Genomic DNA, 19,686 nt, shown 5'->3' with positions numbered 1-19,686 from the left:
GACAACTTTAAATAAACACCAGATAGACCCTTCAGGGGAATCTGGACAAAACTACTAGTAATAGCATTTTGCAGTATCTACATATATTTTTAAATCCTTTTTAATTTTTTTTTTAAATCCTTTTAAAAAATCCCCTGGAAATAAAAAAAATTATTAGTCCTTTCTTAATTAAGAAGAGAGACTTGCAAACTGTGAACTATTATTTGCAGGTCACCTTTAAAGCAAAATGACTCCTATTGCTGAAATCCTTCTGCCTACAAATTTAAATCAAGTGAAATTTCAAGGCTTTCTGTTACTTTTTGCCAAGTACCACTCAGCCAGACAGCCACAAGGCTCTCACAAATTCTTGCTCAATCAAACTTGGTAGTAAAGTGCTGGATATGGAACACTTGAAGAATTTCAGTCAGCAGCCAGCAGCCCGCGAGATGGTTATACCAAAGAGAGGAATATTAGGAAACCATGGCTCTAATCATTTGGCAAAGAAGTGGTTATTTCAACTTGCCTGTTCTAGTCTTTGGTTCCAGCTTTCTAATCCTGGTTTAAAACTCGCAGAAGAAAAAGGCCATGCAAATGCTATGCCTTTATGTTACACACAAGGGATTATGAACCAGGAAAGAAAAATAGAAAAAGAGAAAAATTAAATTGAAAAATAGTAAAATAGGGGAAAAAAATAGAAAAATAGAAAAGGTGGTAGTGTGGCAGAGCAAGGCCTACCAGCGCATCACAGGAAGGAGAAATACCTCTCCTGTGTCTTCAAAATACATCTCAGCTGTTCCTCACTAACGCAAATGGCTGGATGACTGTCCCCGGCCACCCTGCTTCCCGGCTGGGGCAGAGGGACAGGTCCCACCCCTGCCCACGCCACGGGCCCTCCCGTGACAAATGTGACCAGCAGCAACAAGATGCAGCTGGGAAAGGTGGGGAGACTCACGGTGAGCATGGTGCTGGCCTGGGACACGGCCAGGAGCTCTGGGGCTGAGGCAGGCACTGTTTATGGCCGTATCCTGGTGACAGCCCAATGTCCCCTGGGAACCGCAGATCCCAGCACACAAATCCCCCTCCAGCCCGCCATGTGGACTGGGACTTGTGTCTGTGCGCTCTGCCCCTTCCCAGCTCTGCTAAGCAGCTTCCCTGGGTAACATTGAGTCCAAACGGGGAAATTAAGTGCCTTCCAAGCAATAACACCTCCGCAGCCACTGATTTGGGCCTCCTGCGTTCTCTGACGGTCAGGAGCTGCAGAAGTTTTCCTGGTTACTGGCCCAGGACCAGCAGCAGTGAAGGCAGCTGCTCCAGTCCCTCTCTTACTGATGTGTGTACAGTGCTCTGAACGTCGAACATACTTTAGCGTGGCAATTTGCAAGGTTTAAATGTATATCTACCAGGTTACAAACCTCCGGTGACGAGGCATAGGTCCCTGTGGGAGCAGCCAGCTCAAGATTTGCAAGTTGCTCCTGGAAATAATTTGCCTAAGGGCCTGATTTTGAGTGAGGGATTTTGACCTTTGAGATACCATGAAGTGTTGTTTTTGCAAGTGGAAAATCTCTCATACTAGTCATTCACAGTGGATCAGTGTCACGTGTAACTGGTACTGCTTAGATTGCACCCAAAACTGGTACAAATTACATCGACAAAAGCACTTTCTGCCGATACAAGTCAAACCCCCGTGAAGGGTGAGGTTTCACGTTACAGCTAAGCCAGCCTAATAGCTAGTCGTTGATGGAAGAGGCATTCTTGCTCCCATCAAAGTTTTCCCATCATTTATCTTTGTGTTGATTCTTTATCTTCTCCGTTCCCCACAGCAAGCTCCTTAAACTGTCAAAAATAGTGATCCAGAAAAAATAAATCAGGAGCTTTCTGTTGAGTTAGCATTTTACATCAGCTTATGGTGCAGTCAGAGAAGGGCCAGCAGAGATGCAGGTAAAGATAAGGGGACGGGGAGGAGGACCACACCTCTCAAGAGACCAGGTCAGCTATAAGGTGAAAAACAGCCACAATATGGAAAAATGTTGCTAGTGTAGCTGCACTAGGCCAGTATGTACTTTGAAAAGACGAAAACACCTGACCTAAGACTTTAAGGCAGGTCAGTTCAGTAAGACAGAAGGAACATTTCCTATGCTTTCAGCTCTTAAAGATGGCATCATCTGTTTTTGCAATAGTTTCTAACTTGAGAAAATACTCCTGAAAGCAACACTGAGATGCTCATGACCACATGGAAGAAGAAACGGACAACACAAATTGGGAAAAGAAAAATTCCATATAACAACCTGCCCCTAACTTCTCCCCATTTCCATAGCCTTCCAAGCACTGCATCCTTTCTCCTGTAGGTACTCTTTAAAGATTTATTCAAGCAAACACAATCAGTCCATGGACAGCTAAGCAAGAATCTCAAATCACCCTGAAAATTCAGCTCTGTCTCTGTTCTCTACAGCCAACTTTTTTTTTTTTTGACAATCATATTGTGTATGTTGTGTTTCCAGTTGCTATTGCCGGCTGCCAAGTACATATCTATGACTTGGCAGCCAAGTTACATATTTAAGAGGATGAGAGAAGCAGGATTGGGAACGACCTCAGATCTCACCCACAGCAGCCAGGCAGCACTATAGAAATAGGTTCCCCGTCAGGGGGAAGGGGGAGGTATGGAACCTATGGTTCATCAACTCATTTTACAGAGGCTGCCATCAGCCTCAGGAGACCAACGGCCTATCTTGGCTCCAGTAAAAGTTGTGCCAAAAGAACTGGCAAAAGTAAAGGACATGTTGCAGATACTCGGGGCTACCTATGTTAGTGTTCATGGTGCAGGAGGCAGGGGAGACAAACCTTCGGCTGCACTAGAGTTGGGAGCAAACAGGCATAAAAAGCCCAGAAAAAAAGATGGGGAGAAACTAAGACTGATAACTACCTACAGGGAGAAAAACTGTGGATGTGAAGACTGTGACTGAGAGCTGAAGACAGAGCTGGCTGGGCCGGCAGGCAAGGCCTGGGAATAAGTGCAGACAGGTGATCTAGGGGAAAATGAAGACAAATCTGGGAGAGATTTGTGGAGAGTGAGACAGAATTGGCTCTGGCCAAGCACAGAGGCCAGGATAGACAACAGTGTTAGAGGGAACACTGAGGCTGTCTGAGTCACCAGGGCAGGAGACTTGGGGTACCCAGATGCAGCACAGTACCACCTTTAACCAAGTGCTTGCTGGAAGAGATCAGCTCAGCCCAGGTATTTCATGAGCTAAGGGTGCGGAGGTGGGCACCAAACATCCTACCCGTGCTGATGGCACAAATGGGTATCAGTCTGGAAAAAAAAAAATAATAATAAAAGCTTGGCATTGTGTGGCAAAGGAAATTATTGTCTGTTGGATCCCTTCAGCTATTGCAAGACTTGGAAGCTATGAGTGAGCCAGAAAATTACAAGAAGTGAAATTAAGGAGTAATGGTTGAAGCAGTTGAAGGTTACGTGGGAAATCAATTTCCACATGGGCTTCAGTCACAGAATACCAGGCAAATCACTCCAGCCCACACTCAACCCTAATGACTGTGATTTGCATGCTTTTTGCTTTCTGAGCAAACAGCCTGGCTTCATGGAAGTCTAAAATGCAGGACTTGGTATCCACAGCGGTGACTGAAGCCAATGGGAACTCTACTTTGAACAGTCCAAGAAGTGTATAATACTAATCTGTCCGAATAAACGGTTCCGTAGCATTCCCAGTGGAAGACCTCGTGATAGACAGATGGTGTTTGGCTTCTCCTGATTTCTTTTATCACCTTCTTTCTGTGGGAATTATACACACCTCAGGGGTGAAAACTAAATGGTTAATGTTATGAAGCACTCAAGATGTGATGGTGATGAGCTCCACAGGTAACGTTCTAAGTGGGAATTCTTTTCCAGGTCTGGGGCTGGACATTGAACTGGGAAATATTACTTTCTTAGAGTAACTGAGGCAGGTGCCCTACAGAAGAACAAAAATAAAACAACTCTGTTACTGTGTAATTAAAAACTGGGTTATGATGTATAAGCATAAAGACAGAAGAAATAGGCTTGCTCTGATGGTCATAATTCTGAACAACTGACCTTGCAGCCTTAATAGGCTTCTTGTTGCTTGTGGTGTTTGTGTGTCCGTGTGCGTCCCAGTAGCTGAGAACACTCAACAGTATGTATATGTATCCATTCTTTAAGCATATCTAATGTTTAGTTTGGATATCACACCCAAAAAGTAAACACATGCATAAACTCAACAAAAATATCACTGACTCACCGTCCAGTCATTCAGCTCTTTGCTGCCTCTTGTTTCTTCTTGCTATGTCAAGTCTCTGTCTTCCATACCCACCGTATTAATTTCCTCCTCTCTTCCCAGGGCCAGTTAAATGTCAGCCCTGGTTTCTCTGGGAATATTAGACTCTGTGTGTGCTCACTACTGTTTGTGTTAGACATACAAGTACAGAATTCAGTTTCACAGTAGCTAATACTTAGTCCACGTCTACACCATTTACCTGCTGAGTGCTGCTGCCTGCTCATTAAAAACAGGATCATGCTATATGAATGGAATAAATAATATCCTCATGTCTAATACTATGAACACTGGTGTGGGTTTTCCCTTCAGATTTGTGCAAAATTGAAGGTTCTGATTCCTTGTTTTTGGCAATTTACACTGTTTTCACATACCAACACTGCTGCATTTCAGTCCCATTCCTTGGATCATCCAAAACGAAGCGTGGTTAAATAGAGTCACAGAGGCAGAGACACCCCTGAAATCAATTTAGGCAGGACATAAGCTCCAAACAGACTTTATCCTAACTAGAACTGTTTAACGGAGAACCAACTAGAAACGGGGTTTATCCAAAATTATTCAGCACTCCAGCAACATTTAATAAACTGCAGGTTCTATGTACCACTTGGGGATATTGGAACCATACGACTGCATGAGAACGAGGATCCACAGCATGCATGCATTCACTCACAAAAACAAGAGGCCTTTTTCACTCAAGGGTATCCAGAAGAAAATAATCACTTGCCTGGGGTGGGCAAGGGCTCACTCAAGGATATATCCAGAATAAAATCCCTCACCGAGGAGAAGCTGAGGACACCTGGGAAGTCTCCTTAGATGGTGTCCCTGATCTCAGAGGAGGGCTCTGTTCATAGACCCACTGCTCCCAGAAGATCACCCATAGGGGATCTTTGGTGGTACCCCGTTTTATAGCCTGGTCAGATCTGGCTGTGGTCATTACGAGCTGGTCCAGAAGCTTCCCAGCTTCTCCGGGCCTGGGTACCTCCTTGGCTGAGGACCCTGTCTATTGACCAAGGGTCCTGCCCCTCCTGCCCCCCAAGCCAGGGGGAGCTGAATGTGAGGAGTCACCGTGCCCTGAGGTGGGGGGATGTGAGTTTTGGCACCGACCAAGGTGTGTGTGTGTGAGGACAGGGACAGTGAGGCACAAAAGATGCTGAAGAGCCATCAACTGCTCTATTGTAAGCTCCGGAATCTCATCATGGAGGTGCGCACCTGCCACAACAACTGCGTTGTAACTTCTGGAGAGATATCCACCTCACATCCTCGCCTTCCTGGGACGCCAGCACCAGCCTTGCCCCAAACTCAGAGCCCTGTGACCTGGCTACCTGCCACGTTTGGTGGCGACTACATCCACAGAGGCAAACTAGCTAGAAGTGTTTGATAGGCAAAGGCGGAATTAGCTCCTGAGTCCAGACAGAAGGTTTCAGGGAAATCAGGAGGCGATGGTTGCCCAGCGCTGCTTACGGGAACCTAGGCTGCTTTTGGAAAGCCAGAAAAACCAGCTGCACATTCTTTTACTGAAATCCTCCTGCAATCACTCCCTCTGCCTGGTTTTATCAGATGAGATTACTGAACATCAGCAGTTGTCAGCTATTTTCATGCAGCTAGGCATTTGCCTTGTGCTCCTAACAATCAACCTTTTGTTATTAACATGCCTCTAACAGAAAGGAAGAAGTATTTAAATGAAACCCTCACACTCAATAGGTATTTTCAATTTTTTAATTTTGATTCTGTATTCTGAGGTGCTCAGAAATCTATGGAGCTTAACAAAAATGTCATAGCCTAGTTTCTAGTTCTTCTGTAGGATATAATAACTGTCTTCCTGCTACAGAATTAGGGAAAAAAAAAAGTGAAAATGTAATATAGATGTACTATAGACAAGATGACTATTCAACTGTGTGAACTTTGAAGGTAATTACTGCAGATAATTTATTTTTAGTTTTTAGTTCATTACACTTTTTAGCTTATTAGAATTTTTAGTTTAGTTATCTTCGACCTGTAGTGCTGAGGATAGGCCTAAGGACTCGGTAGCATCAGTTGTCTTTAACCAGGCTGTGTTAGTACATCTGCAAATCTGTTGTGAGTGAGGTCTGCAGGAAAACAGGGAGTCTGCCAAACGAGAAATAAACGTGGTTTTGAAAGAAATGTTTATGTTTTTAGATACAACCTGGCAAAAAGAAATGCTGCTTTCAGCTATGACATGTGATTGCTAGACTGTCAGCTCAACCGTGCAGCAGCTCTTAACAGAGGACTGACAGAAAGTATTTCATGATGCTTGCCAGTGAACAGCAAGGCAACCAAGACCCCTAAACCCATGGGGTTTTCTATAGAGTCCTGCCTTAAATACATAGCACTGGCACTTCTGGAAGTGTTTTTAAAATAGATTTTTAACTGCTGACCTGCAATAATTTGGAGCAGTGATATTTTGAACTTCTCCAAGAGACAGGGGACAGGTGTTGCTAACTGCTACCTAAGCACAAGCAAGAACGACCTCACACTTCTTGGTTCAGGATGCAACAGTGATCCGACAACTTTTGCACAGGTCAACACACTAAACCAGCTCCTGAATGGTGGGAGAGAGTATCTGCAGTAATGGAAAAGGAACAAAAATTTCCTGTACTGCTCTTGATTTTCCTTAAAAGAAAGACTAGGAAAAAAGGAATTGGTTCTTATAGGGAAGAGTATCCCCTCTCTAAAATTGCTGTCTGGTACTGTTACTGGGATGGCAAGAGGAACCGGCTTGCCCATGTCTCCACCCTATTGATGCAGGAGAGAGTAAAGGCAAATTGGTCATGCAAGGGTGGATCAGGGGTTTTTAATACTGCTGTTTCATGTGTGGAAGCGAAATATGTTGTTGCATCTGGAAATGCTGGCCTGCCCAACTATATAATCACCATGCTGCTGCAAGCAAAATCTACTTTAGAGGCAGGTCTGTGCTACAGGCTTCTGCCTGCATAAATACGTGGATGAGAGTGGTGGAGAGATGTGATACCTGACCCACATAGGTGTGCTAAAGAAGCTTTACTAGAATAACTTGTTTCGCTTTGGGGTAGGGAGGGGTGATAACTTTCCTGTGATGAACAACTACAGAACATAATTTTGCTGCTGTAAGAGCATCCACATGCTTTGTTGGTTTAATATCACAGGATTCCCATGTGCCAAGGTACAGTGTCCCTGAGGTTGGTAGAGATTAGACCACCGTGCACTTTCTAAAGGGACACAGTAAGGGCAACACATGCCAGGCACAGGGCAAAGGAGGAGAAATGTGGAACACCTTTTAAATAAGTAGAGCTTGAAATGCTATTACATTGCAATGCACTGACAAGGCTGAAAAAAGGAACTTTAAAATTACATATGCATGCTGGGTGTAAGTGCATGCATGCTTTATAACATGATGCTTTGCATTTAACCAAGTAACTGCCAAGACTGGAAATGCGAATTCCCTTAAAATTTTTCCCTTTTCTCCCTGTTCCTGGCACGTATGGGAGTGGCTCACAATCGGGAAGACAAAATTTATGGTGCAGTCCTGAAATGCCACATCTCCTTCAGAGCCATCTCCCCTTGGCTGCACCCCACAGTGTCCCAAACCTTCAAGGAGAACCTTTCAAATACACGGCAGGCAGCTCCCAGGAGAAAGGCTGCCCAGCCTGCAGGGCTCTACACAGTGTCTCCTGAGAGATAAAAGGAAGGCTGCCAGGATATATTCATTCCTGCCTTTAAGATGGTATCACAAGGGCTGCAGCCTGTCTGCTAAGTCCTCTGTGCAGAACTTCAAATAGACACTCTGGAGGTTCAGGGGCTGGCTTGGTGGACACGGCCGGTCCGAGCACATCTCAGCTTTCCAGCTCCTGAGCGGGTTGCCCTCAGACAGCTCTCTTGTCCTCAGCTCCCTCCGAGGGCTCTCACATGGCACGTTATTTCAGTCATGCTTTCGGCTTTGTCTTTTTTAGGCTCTTCCCTCTCCGCTGCAAAGCGACGGTCAGAATTGCAGGGCGACCTGCATTGCACATGGGAGGGATTGCTTTGCGTTGCTGCACCATGAGTGAGGTGCCAAGGTGCTTAATGGTTTTAATTTGGGTGATTAAATTATCCAGTATTAATGTCACGGGCGTTCCTCTGTATAAAACAGTACCGTTCATATAAACTCAATCGGCAAATACAAGGAGCTATCAAAAATTAACACTGTAGTTATATAAGTGCTACGAGGTCATAAGCACTTTATATCCTTCTTATGGGCTTGGTCTTTCACGCAGCACTGTTTTAAGAATAAGCAAAGCTCAGGAGCCCAGGCCCAGGATTTTGACAGAAGGAGATGGCTTTCCCTGTGAGTCAGGACAGTGGAAAGGAGGAGAGACGCTGAGTGGGGAAGCAACGAAACTCCAGATTTTAGACAAGATTATTTTCCTGGCTTTGCCAAATTAATTTGAAACGTGTAACTGCTCCCCAGAACTACATGCACACACCAAATACACCTATTTTAAAACAAGCAGCAGCATTTTTCCCTCTGACATTTACTTTATTTCTTTAAGAAACTGGGGGGAAATATGTAGACCCACTGGAGTCAGTGGCAAGTTTCCACTAATTTAAACAGGATCAGAGTTTTGCTCTAAAGTACGTACAAAATACTGAAAAACAATGTGAAGTTATTCTTTGTTTTATAAACTAAGCGAATGAATGCAAGGAATCTAGCTCCAAGCCCTTCAAGTTTTCTGCCTCTTGCATTTTGGGGGGTTGTTCACATATTTTAAAGGCTACTTTGCACCTTGAGACTTCAAATATTTTCCAGTCCTCTAAGTCAGCAGAAGTTTCTTGTTCTTTACATATCCCACACACAGTCTATGTGTGTCCATACTAAAAAAAAAAAAAATAAATAAATACATATCCCTTTCCTAGGAAAAAAAAAATACAACTACTCCAGTGTTAACCTGTTCATGTCCTCAGCCCCTGGGGTATTTTAACCATCTGGACTGGTACCCCACTTCTGCCCCACTGCTGAAACAGGCACAGAGCAGCAGCAGCTGAGGTGGGGGAAAGGACAGATGACGGCACAAGCGTGTGACAAACTGCTGCACACGTCTGGCTACATTATCTGTACAACACACTTTAACATATGTTTGGGGAAAACAACAACAACAAAAAAGTGCTTTATAACTGGGAAGCAATGCTGAAGGAATTCACATCAAGGGCTGAAACGTAAAGGAAACTATGTGGCAAGGGCAATTACCAGTCACTTAATAAAAGAACATTTGACCAGGGTGCTGCCTAATCCTTATGGTCGTCCCATGGTAGTGGGATTTTTATTAGGAAGAGTGTTTCTGCCAAAATATTACACTTTGCAGCAACAACTTTTCACTTACAGATAATCTACTGATATTCATAAACATATTTACCTATTAGTTCCAAGGAGAAAAAAAAACTTAGTCATGGTTATCTTCTCTTTCTCAGGGGTCCAACATACATTTCAGCCTGGAAATCAAGCAGCTGATAGCCAGGAAGATGCTGTGGGCAGAACACCAACAGCACCCAGCCTGATTCCAGCCACCCCAGATTTCAGGGGAGCCCCCAGCAGGCTCTGAGGTTGCTGTAACTCACTTCTCCCATCTCCTTGTGATGGCACCACCACTTACTTACGAACAGTTCAATAAACTTGCAGTGGTTTTGAATCATTCGCAACAACAGCTGATCAAACAGGCTTTTTACAAGCCTCCCATTCCCCGGGCAAACCAGCCGAAAGAAATTCATGTAGTAAACCAGAGTCTGATATCTCCACTGATTATTAAATACTAAACAAGTTTCTTTTTGTCTGTCCTCTCACCACAGAATATTTTTATAGGGTTTTTTTTTTTAATATACATCACCTACAAGCTTAAGGAATGTCATGGAAGTTCTTTGCAGGACGGAGAGGCAGGAGGGCAGCGCCTGCCCTGCTTTTCTCTCACCAACACTCCCACTTACTAACAACCAAACAACAACACAGCGGACGGTTCCTTCAGCTGCCCACTGCTCTGCGGTTTTTTCCCTTAAAGGACAAGCCCGTCCAAAAAGTGCATGTCATCAGCCTCCTCCATTAGAGCTAATTAATCTGCAGCTCCTCGGACTCTAAACTCTGCGCTTTTTTGCCCTCCGGAACAAATTAAGAGTTCTGGAGATGGTATATAGTAAAACCAGACAAGTTTAAGTGCTACAAATTTTGCCTGTTCTATCAAGTTCAGCACCCCAGCTCCTCACTCAGCACTCCCGGCTCTCGGGGACCTTGGCAGCTGTACCTTAGATCTCTTAGGAGAGGAAAACCAACACATTCAGTAAAATATTGAAAGCTCAGCTTGCACCCTAGCAACCCAAGAATAACTCGGCAGTTCATATAGCTGGCCACAACCAGTCTATTTTATTGAGCCCAGCCGCCTGCCAAGCAGGACTGTTTTTGTTGTGCTTATTTCCCCACTGTTTTATTTCAGTGACATGAACACGACAACCCCCCCTCACACACGTTTCCACCACCGGAGCGGTTGGACTGGGCACCAGAGCCCAAGCCATGAGTTTTGGACAAAGAGCAGGTCCTGCCCCAAAACAAACACCCCCAGCTCAGGGAAACTTTTCCCCAGCCACCGTGCCAGCGGTAGCACCCACCAGCCACAGGCACCCACCCTGGGAGAAATAAAACAGAGCTTGGGGGCCACAGACAGTGCAAGGGAAGTTTTCCTCATTCCCCGCCCCCCCCCCCCACCCCACTACTACCCCTTCACAGAGAGGAGGATAGGTTTATGCTTTAAATGTTTTATTTATTACCAAAACTTCCAGAAGCCAAATGTGGCAGTTTTTTTTAATCTGTAAAGATTTTCATGCATAAATTGAAACTTGTCAACTGCAACAGTCGAGTGGTTACTTTAGAAGAGACAGTTGAATAGAGACAAACATCCAGAGTACAAACAGCTGTATCTGAATTAACAAAACTTGTCTATTACTAACCTTATAAAGCAGGACGTGCCTTCCCTGTTATCAAAATCAAGCTGACAGATCTGCCTTTATACACACCCAACAGAATAAACTCTGTTATCGGCAAGGACGTTTTCCTTAAACGTTAGAAAAAAAAAAATACAAAGCAAAGAATGCAGTGACTGTCCATAAACCAGTCTATACTCCAGTCCTCTTTAATCTACTTCTTCGATGGTTGGGCCACCGGAGCCACCTGCCCCGGCCCCTCCAGCTCCCTGGTACAATTTTGTGACGATCGGGTTGCAGAGTTTCTCCAGCTCTTTCTGCTTGTGCTCATATTCTTCCTTCTCAGCCATCTGGTTGCGATCAAGCCAAGAAACCACCTCCCGGCACTTGTCGAGCACTTTCTGCTTGTCCTGGTCACTGATCTTTCCCTTCAGTTTTTCGTCCTCCACCGTCTGCTTCATGTTGTACGTGTAGGACTCGAGGGAGTTCTTGGCTGACACCCGATCTCGGTTGGCTTCATCCTCCGCTTTGTATTTCTCTGCTTCTTGCACCATACGGTCGATGTCATCCTTGCTAAGGCGACCCTTGTCATTGGTGATGGTGATCTTGTTCTCCTTACCCGTGCTCTTGTCCACGGCGCTGACGTTCAGGATCCCGTTGGCATCGATGTCAAAAGTAACCTCGATCTGGGGGACCCCACGGGGTGCTGGGGGGATGCCCGTTAGGTCAAACTTGCCCAGCAAGTTGTTGTCTTTCGTCATAGCCCTCTCACCCTCATACACCTGGACCAGGACGCTGCTCTGGTTGTCTGAGTAGGTGGTGAAGGTCTGGGTTTGTTTGGTGGGAATGGTGGTGTTGCGCTTGATGAGAGCTGTCATCACTCCCCCAGCTGTCTCGATGCCCAGGGACAGAGGAGTGACATCCAACAGGAGCAGATCCTGCACGTTCTCAGACTTGTCTCCCATAAGGATAGCAGCTTGTACAGCAGCGCCATAAGCAACAGCCTCATCAGGGTTGATGCTCTTGTTGAGCTCTTTGCCATTGAAGAAGTCCTGTAGCAGCTTTTGGATCTTGGGGATACGAGTGGAGCCACCCACCAGCACGATCTCCTGGATCTGGCCTTTGTCTAGCTTGGCATCACGCAGGGCCTTCTCCACTGGCTCCAGGGTGCCACGGAAGAGATCGGCATTGAGCTCCTCAAAGCGGGCACGAGTAATGGAGGTGTAGAAGTCGATGCCCTCGTAGAGGGAGTCAATCTCAATGCTAGCTTGTGTGGAAGAGCTGAGGGTGCGCTTCGCCCTCTCACAAGCCGTACGCAGCCGCCTCACTGCTCGCTTGTTGCCAGCAATGTCACGCTTGTGCTTACGCTTGAATTCTTCCACAAAATGGTTCACCATGCGGTTGTCAAAGTCCTCCCCACCCAGATGGGTGTCACCAGCTGTGGACTTCACCTCAAAGATGCCATCCTCAATGGTAAGGATGGACACATCAAAAGTGCCCCCTCCCAAGTCAAAGATGAGCACATTCTTCTCACCAGCCCGGGTACCTTTCTTGTCCAAGCCATAGGCTATAGCAGCTGCTGTGGGCTCGTTGATAATACGCATCACGTTAAGGCCAGTGATGGTGCCAGCATCTTTGGTGGCCTGGCGCTGGGAGTCATTGAAGTAAGCAGGCACTGTGATGACAGCATTCTGTACCTTGCGCCCCAGATAGGCCTCCGCAATCTCCTTCATCTTGGTAAGCACCATGGAGCTGATCTCCTCTGGGAAGAAGGTCTTCATCTCGCCCTTGTACTCCACCTGCACCTTGGGCTTGCCGCCCTCGTTCACCACACGGAAGGGCCAGTGCTTCATGTCGGCCTGCACCGTGGGGTCGTCATACTTGCGGCCGATGAGACGCTTGGCATCAAAGATGGTGTTGGTGGGGTTCATCGCCACCTGGTTCTTGGCAGCATCCCCGATGAGGCGCTCGGTATCAGTGAAGGCCACATAGCTGGGCGTGGTGCGGTTGCCCTGGTCGTTGGCGATGATCTCCACTTTGCCGTGCTGGAAGACACCCACGCAGGAGTACGTGGTGCCCAGGTCGATGCCGATCGCCGGCCCTTTGCCAGACATGATGACGGGTTTTCTCCACTCGGCTCCTCACTCGATAACCCGCCGCCCGCTCTCGCTCCCACCGCGGCGCGATGTGCCGGGACGGCGCCGCTCCCGCCCGCTTTATAGCCCGCTCAGCCGTCTTCTGGAACCTGCCAGAACCCTGCTGGCCAATCTAGACGCCCGCCTACCAACCACTGACCAATCGCGTCCGTGAGTCGCCGAGGAGCGCCCGCCCCCAAGCTTCTAGCCAATCAGAAGCGTGGCGCCCACCCGTCAAGCCCAACCCTCCCCTCTGCACGGCGGCCAGGCCATACTTCTTCCTGGGTTTTTCTCGAGCCGTCTCGGCTTGCCGTCTGCGCCACCTCCCCCGCCCAATCAGCGCTCGCGTTTCGCATTCGCCCCGCCCCCTCCCCGAAACGCTGCTGGAAAGTTCCAGTAGACGTTCGGGGATTGACGTCAGCGTTATCCAATGGCGATCGGGCAGCCCCGATCGGGGCGGGGTTCGCCGCGGCGGGAGGGGCTGGGTGGCGCGCCCCTCTCTCCTCCCCCGGTTCCGTCTCCCCCTGAGGGGCGCGGGGGGTGCGGGGGCGGGCAGCGGGGCCGCTGCAGTGTTTGTGATTCCTGAAAGTTCAGCCGGGCGCTGCGTGTCATCCCCCAGCCGCCCGCCAGCTGCTGGGGAATTTACCCTTATTTGGTCGCAAGGCGGCAGAAATTCAACTCGTAACGCACACGAACCCCCCCCTTCCCGCCCCCTTTCCTTCCAGCCTCCCCCAGTCTCTTCAGGGCCAACCTGCCGCCGCCGCGACCCCCTGAGGAAAACCCTCCGCAGCGGGGGCGGCTTCGCACCGCCCCGCTGTGGCAGAGGGAGAGCCCCGCGGCCGCGAAGGCCGTTTTTAGCCTTATTTCGGCTGAACTTGGCGGGCTGACAGCCCCCCGCTCCCCGCCGCCCTCAGCAGCCGCCCCGAGCGGCGGGAACCCGCGGTGGGGCGGCAGGGAACGGCGCCCGGCTTTCCCCTCCCGAAGTCGGGGTTTGGGGAGCTCTGGTGCCGCCTGTTTTCTGCCCGGTGACCATTCTTGAAACGCCTCCAAAATTTTTCTCTGTTGTGCTAATGTAAAATGTCGTCACGCCTAAATTTAGCGAAAGCTACGAAGCTATTAACGCGGAGCTAGGCAAGCGCTTTGATGGAAATATATTAAACATGAAAATCTGCTGCGGCTCCTTCAAATTATTCCTCCTTACTTTGAGACAAATACTTCAAAGTATTCCAGTTGTAGTAAGGACAGCAAAATACTGAGATATTTTTTTCCTTGGAGGCTTAGCGAGTAGCTCCTTTTCGACAGCTACTTTAAAAGTGTGGCTGAAAGTCTGCTGCCCATAGACCACCCGTGTTATGTGAGAGAAAGATTAAATACACTGTATGTTTAAATCGTCTTTCATTAGTTTTGTCCCCAGCCTTCAGCATTATGCTACAGCAGCCCTCACAGAAAATGTGTTACAGCTTTTCCCAGGCCGATTTGTGTTCATGCTGTTATTACAGATCGCTTTAATTTCCATTCAAAACCTCCCTTGTTTCAATTAGTATATTTTCCAAAGCCTTTTTACAGGACATGAGGATTCCACCCCTTTTGTGCAGTATGTGTGTCTGTAGTTTTGAGATGGAAGAGCTTCAATTTCTGATGGTAAATATTGTACATGCTTAAATAACTGTTATTCTTCTACAGATCCCAGACCTTTTTCACACGGGTTCTGACCTTGGAGAAATCGGAAAGAAGTCAATGGAAAATGGAAACCGTCAGCTCTCCCCGCTGCCGCCAGGAGCTGTTCTGTATATACCGTATGCATATTTCTTTGATGGGAAGGGTGTCGGTTTCTCTTGTAGTTAGACCAGTGGCTGATTCATCACTGAACTATCTCTTCCTGTAATTCACTGCTACTTCATTCAGTTGATTGTATCATATGGAGCAGGGAGAAATGCCAGAGCAATACAAAGAGAGTTGGTTGATAAATTCGGTTTCAGCAAAAGTGTTGATGTTATTTATTATTTGTATTCTTGCGAGGGTTGTCCCTTAGGAGCACTAGTCATGCACAAGAACCCTGTTTTGGTAGCTGCAGTACAAACTCAGACCCTGTTATTTCAGAGTAAAAGGAAGATTCCTTCCTCAAAAATGTATGTATGGAAACAAGAGATGGAGAAAACAAATAGACTAAGAAATAACACAACAAAATTGATCAACACAATAAGCCTTTGCAGCAAAATTAATTTGATATCTCATCTAAGTGTATCTGTAATCAAAAAGGTTTTATCAAATTTAGAAGTGACGTTTCATTAATTTGGCCCAACGCTTTTAGTCATATATTTTTATCAGCCCAGGCACAAAATATTTACAACTCCAGACAAAACTTGTTTGGGGTTTCCTTGGCCCAATAACTAGTAAGGCCCTGGTATGGTTGTGCTGATACCCGGATGTGCCGATAACCTGCTAAAGAGGTGTTTGCATTGACTGGATTGCTGCTTACCCTGATATTACTCCCTCAGTTGTATTTATTTCATCATTTGAATTGTTGTTTTGCTGTAGTAAATTTTGGGAAAAGATCTTGGAGGAAGGTATGAGCATGCCATTTTAGTGGTAATGGTATAAATTACACACTCGTGGCCGTTCTCAGCAAAAATCAAAAGGTCTGCAGACTCAAGCTACCAAATATTTAGCGTGTTGCAGAAGTATTTCCATTCCAGTTGAGCATGCAAGTGCTGTTTTCTTCTTGCACAGCAATATGTATAGGTCTGAGCTGCTTTTTAAGCTTTTGCTCCTAATCAGAAGTTCACATTGTGTTTCTGCCATAATCTCTCATCTTTTACTGATGTTCAGCCTAACCAGAGGGAGCCACCTCTAAAACCTCATTAGACTTATTCTCTCTCCTCAGCAGAGCTATTACGAGCCTGCTTTTTGTCAGCAGTTCTCTAAGACTTGCAGCACAATTTGTGAACTAGCTCATCTATGCAGTCATCCTCTCATATGGGAAGAGCCACATGATTTTCTTTTATGTTGCTTCATACGCAGTCATGTTCTAGGTGAGCCAAACCGACTGGTTCAGAAATTAAAGAGTGAGCTTTATGGTGAGGGCCTTGGCACAACTCTGGTTTTCCCTTTAACAAGACATTCGCTCTTATTCCCTCAACCTGAATTTGTAAGCCATACTTCAGAGTAACTTCCAGAACAGCAAGTTGGCACTTCTGACAGTAGCAGGCCTCTTTCTGATCTATTTATTTGTGTTTTGGACCGATAATCCCACGTCTCCTGTTGGGCAGCCTTATGTAACATGCTGTAGGATATTCTCCATTACACCACCCAGCCAGAACTGAAGATGATATTTAGATTTCTTCAGTGAAGCAAGAGCTCAGTATCTGGAGCAGAACTGGGAACTCAACCCTTATCTTTATCTCGATAGAAGGAAGATTTCTTCCCCCACATATTTCATAAGGCAATGTAGTATAAAAATACGAGTGAACACGAGTTTACAGTTCAGTCAGACATCAGCCACTTGGATCATTACAATGATGAAGTTGAAATGGTCTGTTCAGGTTTGATGATCAGAAGACCTTAGACCTTAAATTCTGGGATCCATTTCCCTAGTAAAACTATGCAGCAAATTGCATAAATCAGATTGTATTGGTGAGGGTAAATTAATTATTTTATAATACAGCAATCTGTTCAGAAAAGTCTAAGCAACAACTATTCTAAGAACAAATAATACCTTTTCATCACTGAAATTCTTCATCTTATTTATATTTGTGAATATATGTCTAGTAATTGGAATTCAGACAAGAACTGCCAGTGTGTGAAATGACAACAGATCTTTTGACAAGGTGCTGTTAACAATCGTAGCGCATGTGGGAGAAACTATGTAACTTTTTGGTGTTACTTTGTTTTTATATACTTCCACTTTTTGCACTCAGACGCTCCCTGTTATTTGAAAAGCGGCCACAATACATGATCTTTTTAATAAGCATCCCTTTGTTATTATGAATAACAAAATAAAGTTCTGCAAATCAGGATAACGTGTTTCAGCAAATTATGCAAATGCACAATCAGTAATATGGAAATGTTCAGAATAGCAGAATATAGGGCGCAGTAATTTGGTATTGCCAAACCAGAAGTTCAAAAATCATGAGTCAGATCTCTTAAAATTATAAACCTAGTTTATAATTATAAACTTAAAAAACACATGTGGCTTTGTGCACCTTCTTGCTTTTTAATCTTTAGCATATGCTCAGATTACACTTTTAGGATTTTCCATGTAATTTGTAGAGCTATTTTTTAAAAATAAATAAAATAGCTGATTATACCATCTCACAACTAAAACCAGACTGCCTCAGATTGATTAGACTCAATAAAATCATGGAAGTTGTCAGCACTGATTAAACTAATGCTTGATATTTCGAGGAATAATTAAGTGGTTTTCAAGTGCATTTATTTACATAGACTTCTGACAGTTTGCTGAGGCATGATTAAAAGCTGAGGTTAGTATCACTAGTGCTAACTAGATAAACTGGTGTGCTGTGTATTTTAGGCAGTCAGTTCTTTACTTTCCTATAACTGCAGTTTCCTTTTCTTGCAGCCAGTGCCAGCTCTACTGACACTAATAAATAAGGGACTTTAAACCAGATAGTTTGCAAGCAAAAATAAAATCATATCAGAAAAGGACCTCAATAGGTCATTTAGTCTCATTTTGTGTCTAACCAAAATCTCCTTTCTTGCAATTTAAGGCAATTATTTCTATTCCCATCGATTGTGGATATGAGAAAAATACCTTATTCCATTTTTCTTTGCAACCAGCTTTTATATATATGAAAATTGTGCTTCCCCGCTACCATCTCTTCTGTAAGATGACCTAAAATCATTCAATCTGTGCTCAAAGGCAAAGTTTTCTCAGTTTCCAGACATTCTCATTGCTTTCTCCTGGATTCTCTGCAAGCAACTTCTATCTTGTTTTTCAAGTGCTGTGTTCAAAACTGGAGACGTTACAAGCTCACACCTTAGCAGTTCCGAAGGAGCAGATTATACTCCAGTTTAGACCATTCAGTTTTTACCTTTATTTGCAACGGCATGTTGTTGCAGACTCATTTTCAGAATTTGAACCAAAATAACACATCGGCTCACACACCCCTTCCCTTGCCCCCTCCCCCAAATGAGATCCAGAGCTTGCAATAGGGCAGCTGATGGCTCTTCAGCACCTTTTGTGCCCCACTGTCCCTTTCCTCACACACACACACCTTGGTCAGTGACAGTCACGTTCCCCCACCCCAGGGCACGGTGACTCCTCAAGTTCACCCCCCACCCCGGCTGGGGGGCAGGAGGGGCAGGACCCTTGGTCAATAGACAGGGTCCTCAGCCAAGGAGGTGCCCAGGCCTGGAGAAGCTGGGAAGCTTCTGGACCAGCTCGTAATGACGACAGCCAGATCTGACCAGGCTGTAAAACAGGGTACCACCAAAGACCTTTTATGGGTGGTCTTCTGGGAGCAACGGGTCTGTTAACGGAGCCATCCCCTGAGATCAGGGACTCTGTCAAAGGACAATTCCCAGGACTGAGAGCCCTCGCCTTCTCCTCGGTGGGGGATTTTCTTCTGGATATATCCTTGAGTGAGCCCTTGCCCATCCTGGGCAAGCAATTATTTTTTTCTGGGTAACCTTGAGTGAAAGAGGCCTCTCATTTTTGCGAGTGAATGCATGCATGCTGTGGGTCATTATTCTTGTGTGGGTAATAATATCCCCAGGTGGCATCTGCTGCTGGAGTGCAGAATGATTTGGATAAACCTCGTTTCTAGTAGGTTTCTTTACTAAACAGTTCTGGCTATAATAAAGTCTGTTTGTAGCTTGTTGCCTGCCTAGACTGACTTTTGGGGTGCCTCCGTGACAGCAGCCATTCTTTACTTGCACACCTAATGATTCCTGCTTGCACTTGTTCCTATTAAATAACATCATATGTTTTCAGATCATGTCTGCGCCTTGCCAGGGTTATTTTGAATTCTAATCTTATCTTCTAATATACTTGAAGTTGAACTGTGCTTGGTCTTGTTTTAAGATATTAGAGGATACTATATAAGGTCCAGGGGGTGAATAAATGAAAACAGAGAATTTTGTTTAGAACTGCTGTGAATGAGGTTAAACAACATACTGTAATTATTGCCGGTGACTGTAAAGCTGGAAAATTATGAGTCTTAAACAAGGGAAATGGTGTACTGTAAACACAGGGAAAGACCAATACATCATACTCAGAGATCAATATAATTTGACTAATCTCTCAGATGCACTTAAATGCTTAGTGTGAATAATTTTCATAATAATTGAACTGCAGCAGTGCTATGAATTTCTTA

General features: G+C 45.5%; 1 protein-coding gene across 1 annotated transcript; it reads right to left on the bottom strand.

Moving 5' to 3' along the window:
• Nucleotides 1–11,035: 11,035 nt before the first annotated feature.
• On the bottom strand, nucleotides 11,036–13,432 carry HSPA2 (heat shock protein family A (Hsp70) member 2). The gene has a single exon (XM_065636003.1). The coding sequence runs from the start codon at nucleotides 13,328–13,330 to the stop codon at nucleotides 11,426–11,428; it is 1,905 nt and encodes a 634-aa protein (XP_065492075.1). The 5' UTR covers nucleotides 13,331–13,432; the 3' UTR covers nucleotides 11,036–11,425.
• Nucleotides 13,433–19,686: the final 6,254 nt, after the last annotated feature.

Source organism: Caloenas nicobarica, chromosome 5 (genome assembly GCF_036013445.1).
Source record: "Caloenas nicobarica isolate bCalNic1 chromosome 5, bCalNic1.hap1, whole genome shotgun sequence".
Classification (NCBI taxonomy): domain Eukaryota; kingdom Metazoa; phylum Chordata; class Aves; order Columbiformes; family Columbidae; genus Caloenas; species Caloenas nicobarica.
This window is presented reverse-complemented; position numbering and strand designations above follow the sequence as displayed.

Excerpts from the sequence above, each read along its gene's own strand:
- HSPA2 (XM_065636003.1), bottom strand. The coding sequence starts at position 13,330 with ATGTCTGGCAAAGGGCCGGCGATCGGCATCGACCTGGGCACCACGTAC.